At 33.5% G+C, this 15,258-nt stretch overlaps 1 protein-coding gene and 1 long non-coding RNA gene across 2 annotated transcripts; both read right to left on the bottom strand.

Annotated features, from left to right (window-relative positions):
• Positions 1-2,067: 2,067 nt before the first annotated feature.
• On the bottom strand, positions 2,068-3,268 carry LOC148923938 (uncharacterized). Its single transcript, XR_016132254.1, has 3 exons — positions 3,031-3,268; positions 2,865-2,946; positions 2,068-2,727 (listed from the first exon to the last, which is right to left on the bottom strand). It is a non-coding gene; the product is annotated as an uncharacterized LOC148923938 (long non-coding RNA).
• A 2,041-nt stretch (positions 3,269-5,309) lies between these two features.
• Positions 5,310-13,362, bottom strand: LOC148923937 (kinesin-like protein KIN-4C). The gene is made up of 18 exons (XM_089061645.1): positions 13,324-13,362; positions 12,587-12,685; positions 12,394-12,507; positions 12,069-12,185; positions 11,907-11,987; positions 11,356-11,427; positions 11,185-11,278; positions 11,085-11,116; positions 10,627-10,712; positions 10,105-10,176; positions 9,765-9,992; positions 9,516-9,680; positions 9,393-9,456; positions 8,969-9,294; positions 7,642-7,864; positions 7,183-7,518; positions 6,654-6,783; positions 5,310-5,548 (listed from the first exon to the last, which is right to left on the bottom strand). The coding sequence occupies exons 1-18, from the start codon at positions 13,360-13,362 to the stop codon at positions 5,310-5,312; spliced, it is 2,517 nt and encodes an 838-aa protein (XP_088917771.1).
• Positions 13,363-15,258: the final 1,896 nt, after the last annotated feature.

Genomic DNA, 15,258 nt, shown 5'->3' with positions numbered 1-15,258 from the left:
GCGGTTGAGTTTCCTTTTATTCTATCAAATATTTACAGTTCAAAGTAAAAAAAGTATCTATACCCAAATTAAATAGTCTGCTCAATCCTATTAATCCATCATGAAATAATGCAATTACGATGAATTTGGTTTCCTAAATCTTCAAGCTTATTTAAGACATTAATTAGTTTAAATTAATATGGCGTATAACTTAAATAAATTAAGAAATTTCATAGCGTAACTAATTAATAAATATATAAACCAAGAGCAACGATATACTTGTGTAAATAATATATTCTATTAACAACTTAAGTAATCGGTTGATGAAACTCGTATTGAAACATATAACTAAACGAAGCCTTAATAAATTAAACCTAATGTATAAAATCACGTCTCCATACCACAACGTCTTCTTCCAGAATTTTGCGTCTCCTAGAAATTGATTCTTCCCTTATTGAACTTCCTCTAACATGGTCCGAACTTGAATCCTTCGAGTGGGTTATAACTCCAACAAAATAACTAAATTATGGAAATTTAATAAATATTATGTTAATCCATATCATATTTGGCAACATAAATTTTGTCTAGCAAGAATATCCGTTACCTAAATTTAACAAATAAAAATACACAAATCTGAAATCTCCATTAATCAATGAACATTAATCGAAACCTAATTATTTATGAACTAAATCAAACATAAAAATAAATAAATAAATAAATAAATCATCAAATAACAAGCAAAAGCAAAAGAGATAATTTCCTAGTTGAAGTTCTAAGGTTTTGGAACAAGAATGAGAAAAGAAGTATTTTATTTCTTAATTCTCAATGATGAAAATACTATCGAATTCTATTATTTATAAAATTCTAAACCCTAAAACTTATCTTGCTAATCAATATAGATAATTAAATAAAAGCTTATCAAATAAATAGAAATAACTAAAAGATATGCTAAATAGGAAAATATATGCCATGTTGATTATTGAGGAGATATGGCTGAAGATATTTGGTGATGAATAAGGCAACGTGAGATCCCTATCAGCAGGCTAATTGCAATCTTCTGCAAGTTTAGTATCGTTGGTGGCGTCGTTATTCCAAACTATCTCAAGCCATTTGCGGCTTTGTCTGGAGTTTCGGCGTGTACATTGGTACTCACGTGATGTGAATAAAACGTATGGTGTGAAACTTTCGGAGAGGTTGGCGAGGTTTTATGACTGGAAGTGTGACGTTGATGGCTGGATCCATAGCGCTATGACTTGTATGCCACTAATAAGGACCTTGCGAGGATTAGAGACATGGATAAGACGGAGTTTGTGAAGATGATGACAGCCAGGAGGTTTCCGATCTAACTATCAATGAACTTCCTAGCTGTCATCATCTTCACAAACTCCTTTCTAACAATGATGCTAACTATCAATGAACTGAGCTCCTACTCTGTTTGAGAATGTTAATTGAGTTTTTCTTGCTCCTTACTCCCTTCGTTCCATCGTAGTTTAGTCGTTTTTCCATTGTGGATGTTCCACCGTATTCCAGAGGTTTCCGTAAAGATGGATTAATAGAAAGAGAAGTGTTTGCTGTTTAAGGAGATGTGATAAAGTTGGAATAACCATTTTCTCATATCTGTTTGCTTTGTGGATTATTATGTTTGCGTATAAGAAGTTGAGATTTTGTGAATTATAATGACATTTAATCACATGTTATGCCATTTTATAATGACATTTATAAAAAGTTATGTGCATAACATATTATTGAGATTAATTTAAGATGAGAGGATTTTAAACAAATTAGCAGCTATGTGTTTGTGCGTATTTAAATTCTATACCGTCTTCACGGAAATTTTATATTTCTGCTCAAATTGAAGGCTTCTTGGTTAGTTTGCTCAGCTTGTAGCCAAACTGTTTGTAGATTTGTCACTTTGATCTCTCTCTTTCTGTTTTTAATTTTAGGACTTTTATTATTGTTTACTAAATTTAAAAGTTGTCGAAACTTGTTTGAGTATGGTTTTCATGATTTAATTGGTAGATGTTTTCATTGGGCTCTGGGAATATGACGAGCAATGATGACAAACATAAGGTTTGTATAAATGGCATTGTTTGTTCATTCTTCTTCTACTTCTACTTCATTTTTAGGAAGAATAACCTTTTCTTGACATAATTTGTTTTCAAAAACATAATGATGATATTACATGATTTAGGGGTCAGAAGCTCTACAGAACATATGGATACATCAGATGACGAACAACCAAATCCAGAGAATGATGAGGATGGCGAGTGGGGCCAAACAAGAGAAAGAGAACTGACATATATCACATTCTTGCTTCCCTATTGCTGCATCTATTAGTCACACAGCTGCACGATGAACTACAACTTCCGTTAGCAGCACGACATTCACACCTTGAGGTTTTGCAGGAAGATTTGCTGCTGCAAGTACAACATACTTGTTTGGAATTTCTTCTTTCCAATTGGCGTCTTTTTCTTTCTCTTTCTCTTGTTTGGCCCCACTCACCATCCTCATCATTCTCTAGATTTAGTTGTTCACCATCTGATTTATCCATATCTTCTGTAGAGCTTCTAGACCCCTAAATCATGTAATATCATCATTGTGTTTTTGAAAACAAATTTTGTCAAGAAAAGGTTATTCTTCCTTAAAAATGAAGTAGAAGTAGAAGAAGAATGAACAAACAATGCCATTTATACAAACCTTATGTTTGTCATCATTGCTCGTCATATTCCCAGAGCCCAATGACAACATCTATCAATTAAATCATGAAAACCATACTCAAACAAGTTTCGACAACTTTGAAATTTAGTAAACAATAATAAAAGTCCTAAAATTAAAAACATAAAGTATCGACTGAATTCTGCCTGCTTTAGCTCTAGTTGTCTTACCAAATTAACAACTTTTTCCTTCAGGTCTCTAATTTCAGAGTCTTTTTCTCTGCAGTCAACTTCTGTATCTCTAAGTTGGCATCTGTGAATAGTGAAATATGCGAGAGGAAAGCCATCAAGCTAAGAAATTCATAAACCATCGGAAGGTTATGGCAAAATTACTTACCTAGAGGATGATGCTAAGTTAAAAAGGTAGTTCATAGCATTCTTTGCTTCAGCAAGAGTCCGAACTTGGCTCCACTTTGATTTCATATTACGAGATAATTGATTACACAAACCATAAGATACGCAAGCCAGCGTTCCAGTCAAAGCCATGCCTATCCTGACCTCGGTTGGAATGTAAGAAAAGCTATGTCTCCCGATCCGATCATCTTTGGTCTCCGATTTCATTATGATTCTCGCAGCCTGCAAAAACATGATGCAAATTCAAGATCTCCTTATAACGGAATTGAATTTTCATTCTATTAAAAAAAACACATAGAGACTTTTGTGACAATTCTACAAACAGTTTTGGCTACATGTTGAGTCAAAATCACGAAAACAGTTTTTCATTACGATCTGCACAAACATAATGCAAATTCAAGATCTCCTAATAACGGAATTGAATTTTCATTCTATTAAACAAAACACAAGCATAGAGACTATTGTGACAATTCTACAAACAGTTTGGCTACATGTTGAGTCAAAATCACGAAAATAGTTTTTCATTACGATCTGCACCAACATAATGCAAATTCAAGATTTCCGAATAACGGAATTGAATTTTCATAATAAAAAAAAAAAAACACAATCAAAGAGAGAGACTATTGTGACAATTCTACAAACAGTTTGGCTACATGTTGAGTCAAAATCACGAACACAGTTTTTCATTACGATCTCCACAAAACATAATGCAAATTCAAGATCTCCTAATAACGGAATTGAATTTTCATATTAAAAAAAAAAAACACAATCAAAGAGAGAGACTATTGTGACAATTCTACAAACAGTTTGGCTACATCCTGAGGCAAAATAATGAAAAACTGAATCGCAGATCTGATAAAAAGGAGTCGATCTCCGCGGAATACATCAGAGAGTGAAGAAAAATTAAAATTGAACCAGAATCAGATAAAAAATAAATAAAGAAGAAGGTTTTACCTCGTGAAACAAGTTTCCTGTTGCAAATTTTGGTGAATTGTTGTTTCTGCGAAATTGGTTTATATTTATAGTGATCAAACAATTCTTATAGACAGATTCTTAAAATATATATTATAAGAATTCTTCACGTGATTTTTGGTAAAAAAAAATCAAGATAAGGTTAAAATAAACAAAGAATAAGTTTTTTTTTTTAATTAAATCCAAATCAAATCAAATAAACAAAGAACATGTCGACAGTTGGTAGAATCAAATATACTAGTTTTCTGTTGCAAATTTGGGTTGATTTGTTGAATCTCAAAAATTTTGTAGAGAGATTCACAGAGATTCATTATAATATTATAATATTATTTCAGCAAATTTTGGTGTAAAGATATATTTGTAGAGGCGGAACAGCCCGGCCACATCCCAGATAAACACTTTCACCACGTCAGCACATCCCCAAAAACACTTCCGCCTAATTATCACAAAATAAATTAAGAAAATAAAATAAATAAATAAAAACATGTTTTCACTGCCGCGTCGCGTCGCTGCGTACTTGGGCGCGGTTTTTTTAATAAAAAACATATTTAATAAAAATATCAAGATAATGTCAAAATAAATATTGAGAATATTGTCAGTTTTATTATTTTTTTTTATCATTTGAAAAATCGTTAAATTTTCTTCCGTTATTCAAGAATGCTTCGATCTTTAAAAAGTTTCCGATTGATTCATTCAAGTTTTGGCAAGAGTTTCAAAGAAATCGTTATAAGTTTTCGTTAAATTGTTAGATTTAACCATATACTCCAATTTTTATTAAATGGAGAGACTTTTTAATAACATTAAGAAATGGCATAACTTGTGATTAAATGTCATTATAATTCACAAAATCTCAACTAATTATACACAAACATAATCCAAAGCAAACATATATGAGAAAATGGTTATCTAACACTTCTATTTCTATTAAGAGTAAAGGCCAAATGTGATCCCAAACATGGTCGTTTTATCAATTTGATCATGAACATTATCTTTTTGTTTATTTGGTCCCTCATAAATGAACTCGGACCTAAATCGGTCCTAAATTGACAGAACCATCTAAAACAAACTGTCAGTGGCATTTAAGCAGGTTTTGACCAAAATTAACCATTTTAATTAATATTTTTAATTATATCAAAATTAATATATTTAGACCCACATTTGGCCTTTACTCTTTCTATTAATCCATCTTTATGGAAACAACTGGAATACGGTGGAACGTCCACAATGGAAAAACGACTAAACTACAATGGAACGAAAGGAGTACGTAGCAAGAAAAACTCAATAACATTCTCAAACAGAGTAGGGATTTGCAGAGTCATACTCCACGACTGTCTTCTTATGAAAGGAGCTCAGTTCAATGAGAGTCAGAATCATCATTCCGATTGCTCCAGCCGCCGCAATCCTTGGCCAAGCGACAGACTTTTTATAATGGTTCGGAAACTTCCTAGCTCTCATCATCTTCTCAAACTCCGTCTTATCCCTGTCTCTAATCCTCGCAAGGTCCTTATTAGTGGCAGACAAGTCATACGCTGTGAAACCAACCGTCAACATCACACTTCCAGTCATAAAACTCGTTAACCTATCCGAAAGTTTCACACCATACGTTTTACTCACATCACGTGAGTACCGATAGAATAAACACGCGTTAATTCCAGACATAGCCACAAATTTGTTGAGATAGTTTGGAATAACGACGCCACCAACGACACTAAACTTGCAGAAGATTGCCATTAGCATGCTGATAGGGATCTCACGTTGCCTTATTCATCACCAAATATCTTCAGCCATATCTCCTCAATAATCAACATGGCATATCTAGATTATCTTTTCCTATTTAGCATATCTTTTAGTTATTTTTATTTATTTGATAAGCTTTTATTTAATTATCTATCTTGATTAGCAAGATAAGTTTTAGGGTTAGAATTTTATAAACAATAGAATTCGATAATATTTTTATCATTGACAATTAAGAAATAAAATACTTCTTTTCTCATTCTTGTTCCAAAACCCTAGAACTTCAACTAGGGAATTATCTCTTTTGCTTGTTATTTGATTATTTATTTATTTATTTAATTATTTATTTTTATGTTTAATTTAGTTCATAAATAATTAGGTTTCGATTAATGTTCATTGAATAATGGAGATTTCAGATTTGTGTATTTTTATTTGTTAAATTTAGGTAACGGATATTCTTGCTAGACAAAATTTATGTTGCCAAATATGATATGGATTAACATAATATTTATTAAATTTCCATAATTTAGTTATTTTGTTGGAGTTATAACCTACTCGAAGGATTCAAGTTCGGACCTGTTAGAGGAAGTTCAATAAGGGAAGAATCAATTTTTAGGAGGACGCAAAATTCTGGAAGAAGACGTTGTGGTATGGAGACACAATTTTATACATTAGGTTTAATTTATTAAGGATTCGTTTAGTTATATGTTTCAATACGAGTTTCATCAACCGATTACTTAAGTTATTAATGGAATATATTATTTACACAAGTATATCGTTGCTCTTGGTTTATATATTTATTAATTATTTACATTATGAAATTTCTTAATTTATTAAAATTATACGCCGTATTAATTTAAACTAATTAATGTCTTAAATAAGTAAGAGATTTAGGAATACCATGAAGCTTGACGATCTCTCGAAAGTACAGCTGAGCCACCTGACTTGCATCAAATGTCTTACTGCAGGGGACAAAATACGCCATTTTAGAGAACCGATCCACCACAACCATGATCGAGTCTTTCTGCCTCTGTGTGCGGGGCAGTCCCAACACGAAATCCAAGCTAATATCCTCCCATGGCGCTGTAGGAACTGGGAGAGGAGTGTATAAACCCGCATTACTGTGACGGGTCTTGGCAACATGACAGGTCCGACACCTCGCCACCAATTTAGCCACATCATGCTCCAACCGCGGCCAGTAGAAATTACTCCCTCTGTCCCATTAAAAATGCAACGTTTTCCTTTTTTGGTTGTCCCATTAAAAATGAAACGTTTCCTTAAATGGAAACAACTCTATCTCTACTTTTTCATCTCTCTTACTTTACTCTCTCTTCATTAACTTACAAAACAACACAATATAAAATCCCGTGCCGATTCTCAAATGTTGCATTTTAAATGGGACAGAGGGAGTATTAGAAAGCAAGGATACAGTCTTATCCTTCCCAAAATGACCTGTAAGGCCCCCTCCATGAGCCTCATCAACAATCGCAGTCCTCAATGAACAAAGTGAGATGCATAATCGGTTTTCCTTGAAAAGGAACTTGTCGTGAATCTGGAACTGCTGAAAACTCCCCTTTGCACACCTTATCCAAATATCACGAAAATCAGGATCATCACGATATAGATCACCAAAAGTGTCAAATCCCACTACACATGCCTGCATAGATGACAACAAGGCATGTCGTCGACTCAAAGCATCAGCTACTCGATTCTGCACGCCAGCCTTATGCTTAATCACAAAGTTGAACATTTGTATGAACTCCACCTATTTAGCATGACGAAAATTCAATTTGTGTTGTCCTTGTATGTATTTCAGTGCCTCATGATAAGAATATAACACAAACTCCTTGGACAAAAGGTAATGTTGCCAATGGTCAAGAGTACGAACAATAGCATAAAACTCTTTGTCATAAGTAGAATACCTCTTGCGGGCGTCACACAATTTCTCACTGAAAAAGGCAATCGGCTTCTGATTCTGACTCAATACTCCACTAATCCCAACATTTGAAGCATCACAATGCACCTCAAACACATCATCAATATTAGGCAAAGTCAAAACATGGACTTGGGTTACCTTTAACTTCAAAAACTGGAATGCATTGTCCGCCTCACTGCTCCACATGAACTTTCTCATTAGTTTGTGCTCAATACTGCCTATAACATAACTACACTGTCCTACCTAATCTATGGCAACCTTTCAAACAACAAATGATGCACTATATAAAATACTTTTATTTTATATATGTATATTATTGTATGCATTGAATGTTATCAATATCTACACTTAATTTTTATAATTTGATTAAGTGGATGAATAGTAGTAGTAGTACCATAAGTCGATACTTACAATAATTCTGAAGTAATTTCAAGTAGTTAATATTGTACTATTTTTCATATTGTACTTACAATATTATATTTTTTACTTTCGCAGAAACATAAATTATTAGATAAATATAATGTATAAAGGATCAATTATGAATTGATGAAGTTTTGATAGAGATTTATCGACAAGTTATATAATTTATATGCGAGTAAAGGCCAAAAGTGGTCCCTAATATATGACCGTTTTATCAATTTGGTCGTAAACATCTTTTTGATTATTTGGTCCCAAAAGAAAATTTGTATGATTTTAAAATTGATACTCACTTTATTATATATATTATACAGCAACAAACCAAAGTATAATTACATTCCTTTCTGCCCAATCTGTTGAACCATAAATACTAATCATTGTCCATTCTCAGAACTAACATATATCACATTTAATACACTGTGTTAATCCTAACACATGAACTATACAATAGAATACAAACATCACAAAATTTATTAGGTGATGGTTAAGGAAAAAGATGATTGCACTAAGAATATATCGGTAAAGCAAAATAACAACTACACTGCATTCTACAAAAAAAAACCTCATTTAAATCCGGCAGTAAATTTATTGAAAAGAAACAACAATTTATGTACTACATCTCCAAAAGTAGCAAAAAAGATTTATTTTGGCATTCGATTGAGACTAACATTTCTGAAATAAAACACTCAGAAAGCAAATAACTACTTAACTTTATTAGAAATAGCTAGCATTTATAACCAAAATGCATCAAAATAAAATGAGCGTTGATTGTAGAAAGTGGACCATAGCAATGGCAACCTTTCAAACAACAAATACTGCAGCGATCGTAGCAATGGCATCACAGGCTTAGGGACGGACTAACTTTAGGGTTGTTGTCAATGGGGACTCAGACAGATCCAGCGTGTCGTTCATTCTTGCTTCCCTATTGCTGCATCTATTAGTCACACAGCTGCACGATGAACTACAACTTCCGTTAGCAGCACGGCATTCACACCTTGAGGTTTTGCAGGAAGATTTGCTGGTGCAAGTACAACATACTTGTTTGGAATTCCTTCTCTTCGATTGGCGTCTTTTTCTTTCTCTTTCTCTTGTTTGGCGTCTTTTTCTTTCTCTTTCTCTTTCTCTTGTTTGGCCCCACTCGTCATCTGATGTATCCATATCTTCTTGAACTGTAGAGCTTCCGGACCCCTAAATCATGTAATATCATCATTATGTTTTTGAAAAAAAATTTTGTCAAGAAAAGGTTATTCTTCCTTAAAAATGAAGTAGAAGAAGAATGAACAAACAATGCCATTTATACAAACCTTATGTTTGTCATTATTGCTCGTCATATTCCCAGAGCCCAATGACAACATCTATCAATTAAATCATGAAAACCATACTCAAACAAGTTTCGACAACTTTGAAATTTAGTAAACAATAATAAAAGTCCTAAAATTAAAAACATAAAGTATCGACTGAATTCTGCCTTCTTTAGCTCTAGCTGTCTTACCATATTATCAACTTTTTCCTTCAGGTCTCTAATTTCAGAGTCTTTTTCTCTGCATTCAACTTCTCTATCTCTAAGTTGGCATCTGTGAATAGTGAAATATGCGAGAGGAAAACCATCAAGCTAAGAAATTCATAAACCATCGGAAGGTTATGGCAAAATTACTTACCTAGAGGATGATGCTAAGTTAAAAAGGAAGTTGATAACATTCTTTGCTTCAGCAAGAGTCCGAACTTGGCTCCACTTTCCTCTGCCACTAAATGCCCGTTCACGCTCCTCAGCTTCTGATAGTTGACATACCATGGAAACAAGGGTGCTTGAAGAGGCAGCAAGCATATTCTCAAGGGCAGAAATCCTGGAGTTTCTAGCACCAGGAGACATTGCTTCTGGGAACTCACTACAGTCAATGGATTAAATAAATTATTTAGTCAATGAAACCACGGAATAATATATATGAAAAAGAAAACATATACTTAATATTGTTGAATACTTGGTCTGTAACTTCAGACCTGAAGTTCTGCTGCTTCTCAATCGTTGCTTCGTCTTTCAGCCTTGCAAGCTCTTCAGCCATTCTATCCCTCCTATATGTATATAGAGATCACAATAAGAATGTGGGCTATATGTGGAAAATTATAGAGTAAGTGATTATTTATAACATATGAGATTATTGCTAATTCTAGTTAGCTGTTGATATATATTTGCTCAGGCTTAAAAATGGAAAACAGTGCTTTTGCTTCATTACATAAAAGGTAATTAATTACACTCCCTCCAAATTTAAATCATCACATATAAACTCTATGCATTGTCCAAAAGTGGTAACAAACAAAAAGGTTTAGTGGCTGTTCCTTATGACAAATTGCATAGATAAATAAAACAGTTCGTCTACACCGAAACATAGAAGGCAACACAAGATACTAGATAATCATAGATGAATGAAGCCGCTAAGAAAAGAAAATAAAAATTGAAGTGCTATGATGCATAGCAACTGCAAAAGCAGATTGGACATGATTAGTGAGTGTGATTGCACTTACTCTTTCATTTGCCAATCATACTCTGACCGCACCTCATGCACTCCAATAGTTGCCTCAAGTTCATGTTCAATAGTCTGCACTAATACCTTGACGACGAAAATAGATATGGTGAATTGGTGATGACGTTAAATTATGGGATTTACAGTTTTACACAAATTACAATAACCAATAACAATAATGTACTACCTCCGTCCACGAAAATTCGTCCCGGTTTGACCGGGCACGGGTTTTAAGAAATGTAATGGAAAGTGAGTTGAAAAAGTTAGTGGATTGTGGGTCCTACTTTTAAAGTATTAGTTTTATAATAAAATGTGAGTAGGAATGAGTTAGTGGAATATGAGGTCCATTACCAAAAATGGTAAAAGTGAAATGGGACAAATTTTGAGGACGGACGGAAATGGAAAACTGAGACAAATTTTCGTGGACGGAGGTAGTATATGGGACGCCTGGACACATACCGGGATTCCAGGACCTTTGTTACTTCGTACACCTGCATAAATGTCAAAAGTGAAAGTTAAAACTATTATGCAAAATGAATATGATCAAATAGATTTGAACCAAATGTTTCACGTGAAGAAGCTTTTCGAGAATCTAGCAACTCTTTATGACGCTTTGTAGCCATTGCAACCTCTTCAATTTTTCTTTGCAAGACCTGACATGAAACAATTCATCAAAAATTCCAGATATCCTAAATATTAAAGAATTATGACCAAGTGTAAAAATAATCACCAGCTTTTGCCTCTGGTTTAGTGCCAATAGCTTATGCATCTCATATTCATTCCTTCTTCCTTCCTTTTTTAGCTATAGAAAAGACACTCCCAAATGGTCAGTTAGTTACATAAAGAATTAAGGACCTACTAAAGCAACTTTACCTCACAAATTTATTCCCTGGAAATTTGTTTTCTCTACGATGTATTGTTCAATATTAAGCAACTGGACTGAAAATAAGAAAACTACTTGAAAGAGAGATACTCCCTCCGTCCCAGATAATTTGACCCAGTATTCCATTTCGGGCCGTCCCACATAATTTGTCCCACTTCACTTTTACCATTTTTGGTAGTGGACCTCATATTCCACTAACTCATTCCTACTCACATTTTATTATAAAACTAATACTTTAAAAGTAGGACTCACATCCCACCAACTTTTTCAACTCACTTTCCATTAGATTTCTTAAAACCCGTGCCGGGTCAAAGTGTCCCGAATTATCTGGGACGGAGGGAGTACGTTTTTTAGGTAGAAACTCATAGTGCTCAAAGTAACTATTAGAACAAAATTACCTGAAGCACTTCCCTTTCCTTCGATGCTTTCCACTGTCTGGATTGCTCAGATTCTTGCTTGATCTTATGTTGCAGTTGGACCTTCACACAAACAATAAAATCATCGGAAAGAGGAGACCAGAAAGACTTCTATGTCAAGCAGCAAACAACAAAATGAAGTACGTTATGAGTCTTTAATCTCTGTATCTCATCATTTAGTTTTTTAGCAGCTTCATCACTCTTTTGTTTGTGTCTCAGCAATTGATTTTGAGCATCCTGTTTTTTCTTCAACTCAGCCACCTGTAGAGATAATGGAGTCATCAACAAAGCACAAGGAAACCTCAAGAAATGGAGTTATAACAAGAATGTTGATATGAAGTAAAGGCAAGAAGAAGATATGTTTCAACTCTTGGGCTGATTTTGTTCCAATTTATTTCCTGCAATTATTCCATGAATGGGGACTGATATCAAATGTTAATTTGGAAAGTCATGTTTCTTTATTATATACCTGTTTCTCAAGAACATTCAATCTCTGAAGATACTCCTCCTTTAACTTTTGAGCACTATCATCAGAATTGGAAGAGATATTTGCATGCTTGCGCCTAAGTTCTTCGATTTCTTTCTATTAACGTGAAAGACAACGAAATTTAGAGATACGCCTTTGAATAGATCATCATTGAACAAAGAACCGTGAAGCACACCTGTGGAGTCAATAAATCATTTTCTAGTTCATGTACTTTCTTCTGATAATGCTGCTTAAGGACTGATGTATCAACACTTGCAAAACACTTCATTTCAGCCTAAATGGGAGAGAGATGAAAGGCAATGAGTCAGAGTAAAATTCTTAAATATGAAGTTATGCAACGAATCGACGAGATCAAAGCCACGAATGGGCGAATGTCATCATGAAATCACATCTCAACTTCTTGCACACAAAGAGGGTGTTCAGTTTGCAAGATTGTATACGACATTAAATATTTAGTGTGTTTGGTTCATAATATTTAGTGTGTTTGGTTCATGAGATTCAATACCACAACTCAGTCCTAGATGGATACATGGGATAATTAGTCATAGTTAACCCCCTCTGACTAAAATAATCCCACAACTCTATCCTAGATTGTATCGTGTACTCCCTCCGTCCCATAAAAGTTGAGTCATATTCTTTTTTAGTCCGTCCCATAAAAGTTGAGTCATTTCCTTTTTTAAAAAAAGACAAAACATCTAATCACTCTTACTTTATTCCATCATGAGGATTGATATGTTGCGGACTTCAATATAGGCGACTGGTGAGCACCTAATGACGTGACAAATATGTCTCTGTCTAATATAGCTAGTGATATTATATTTATTTTTAAAATATATTACTCCTTCATAATCATCCCCTTCACTTTCTCTTTCTACTGTAAATCCCTCTTTCACTTTCTCTTTCTCTTTCTACCGTATACGAGTACATCCCTCTATCTTCATTCTCTGTCATTTGTAATTTCTCTTCCTCACCAAATTCTTATAATTTCTCTTCCTCGCCAACTTCTTAAAGCTTATGCTTTTCACCATAGAATCAATACTTCTCATTATTTAATGTATGCAAATGAGCAAATCGTTCCTACAATCACATCTATGACGTACACAGAAGATGAATTTTAGTTTGAAAATAATGGAGTAGAATCCCAGTAGAGAAAAAATTATCACCCTCTGTTCATTTAAACTCGTATTAATATTATTTCTTTCAATTCAACATCAATATTAGATTTTGCAATACGATGATAGAAACAAAGAAATATTGCTTTCAAGAAAATCCCTAAATATATGAAGAGGAAAGTTGTCAAAACGATATTTTGCATTCGAAATTGATGAAAAATCAGAATATAAAAATAGACACTGGAGAAGAGAAAAGACGAGAGGTTAGAGAGGAGGAGAGATAGCGAGATTTTTAATTTAAGAGGATAGAGAAGGAATGAGGAGAGAGAGGGCGAGATTATTAATTTTAAGATGAGGAGAGAGAATGAATTAGGAGGAAGAATTGATGATAAAGCTGCCAGATCATCAGTTGCTCACCAGGCGCCTATATAGAAGTCCGCAGCATATCAATCCTCATTCCATCATTTACTTTACTCTCTCTTATCTTTCCTACTTTTTTTATCTCCTATTTATTTAATAAAAATTCTTAAACTCCGTGTCCAAAAGTTTTGCCTCACTTTTATGGGACGGAGGGAGTACCGGCAAAGTTTATGCAACGCAAAGCTAAAATGCAAAACTAAGAGGCGGATCTAATCAAAAAGTCGATCAAACAAAAGAAAGTGCAGAAAACTTTGAATTAAATCAGAATAAGAATCAAATCAAATAAACAAAGAACATGGCGACAGTTTGTAGAATCGAAGAAGACAGTGTTACTGTTACCTCGATTCTGTTACAAAATTTGGATGATTTGCTGTTTCTGTAAAATTTTGTAGAGAGAATCAGAGAGATATATATAAGTATTTAAAAAAGCGAAGAAAAAATTCAGTTACCTCAAATTTCGCTGCAAAATCTCGCTGAATTGAGTCAATATAATTAAAATATGATTTTGATTTGACTCCCCATAGCAAAATGATAAAGAAAGCGTGTCATTCAAAAATACCCAAATTAGAATTAAATGTAAAACGGTTTAAGTCATTAAAAAAATGGTTACTACTTTAATATTATTATTCAATTTAGAGCTTTCATGGTCAAATAGAATTTAATTTGAAACGGTTCTCAATAATTTTTAAAAATTAAGTTTAGTAGTCTCTTATTCATATAACACTTTGAAAAATAGGAGTAGTACTATTAGAGAAAGAAACTAGTTCTGCGATAATGAATCCATTATGCGATGTATAGAATTTTAATATTAATAATTCCTATTTAATATCACAAATTTTTTTAATATATTGGTAATTAACGAAATATTAATTTTTTTTTCAATCGTGTATGTATAGAATTTTAATATTAATACTCCATCTGTCCACCATTAGGAGTCTCATTCCTTGGCAACGCGTGTTTTAAGAAATGTTAAGAAAAGTGAGTGGAAAAAAATTAGTGAAATATGAGTCTCACTTGTATATGGAGTATTAGATTTAAATGAAATGTGAGCGAATTGAGTTAGTGGAATGTGGACCCTCTTATAATTTATGGTAAAAGTGAACCGAGACTCCAGTTCGCGGATGGACTAAAATGGTAAAACGGGACTCTTATTTGCGGACGGAGGAGTAATTGCTATTTAAAATCATAAATTTTTAACTTGATCAATAATCCTTGATCCTCCACACACGAATTGAAATTGTTAACTTGGTAGTACTATGCAAGAGGTTGCTTTATGCAATACGTTGAAACAGCAATTCAAATTAGCATATCTATA

Source organism: Salvia hispanica, chromosome 6 (genome assembly GCF_029641045.1).
Source record: "Salvia hispanica isolate PSC_SH4W2 chromosome 6, Shi_PSC_v1, whole genome shotgun sequence".
In the NCBI taxonomy this organism is placed as follows: domain Eukaryota; kingdom Viridiplantae; phylum Streptophyta; class Magnoliopsida; order Lamiales; family Lamiaceae; genus Salvia; species Salvia hispanica.
This window is presented reverse-complemented; position numbering and strand designations above follow the sequence as displayed.

Bases quoted from the DNA above. Each gene is read 5' to 3' on its own strand.
- LOC148923937 (XM_089061645.1), bottom strand. From the start codon at position 13,362: ATGACAGAGAATGAAGATAGAGGGATGTACTCGTATACG. The intron at 12,686-13,323 runs GTAGAAAGAGAA...TCTCCCATTTAG, and splicing joins GAGGGATGTACTCGTATACG to GCTGAAATGAAGTGTTTTGC. The intron at 10,177-10,626 runs GTAAGTGCAATC...ATATACATATAG, and splicing joins TATGATTGGCAAATGAAAGA to GAGGGATAGAATGGCTGAAG.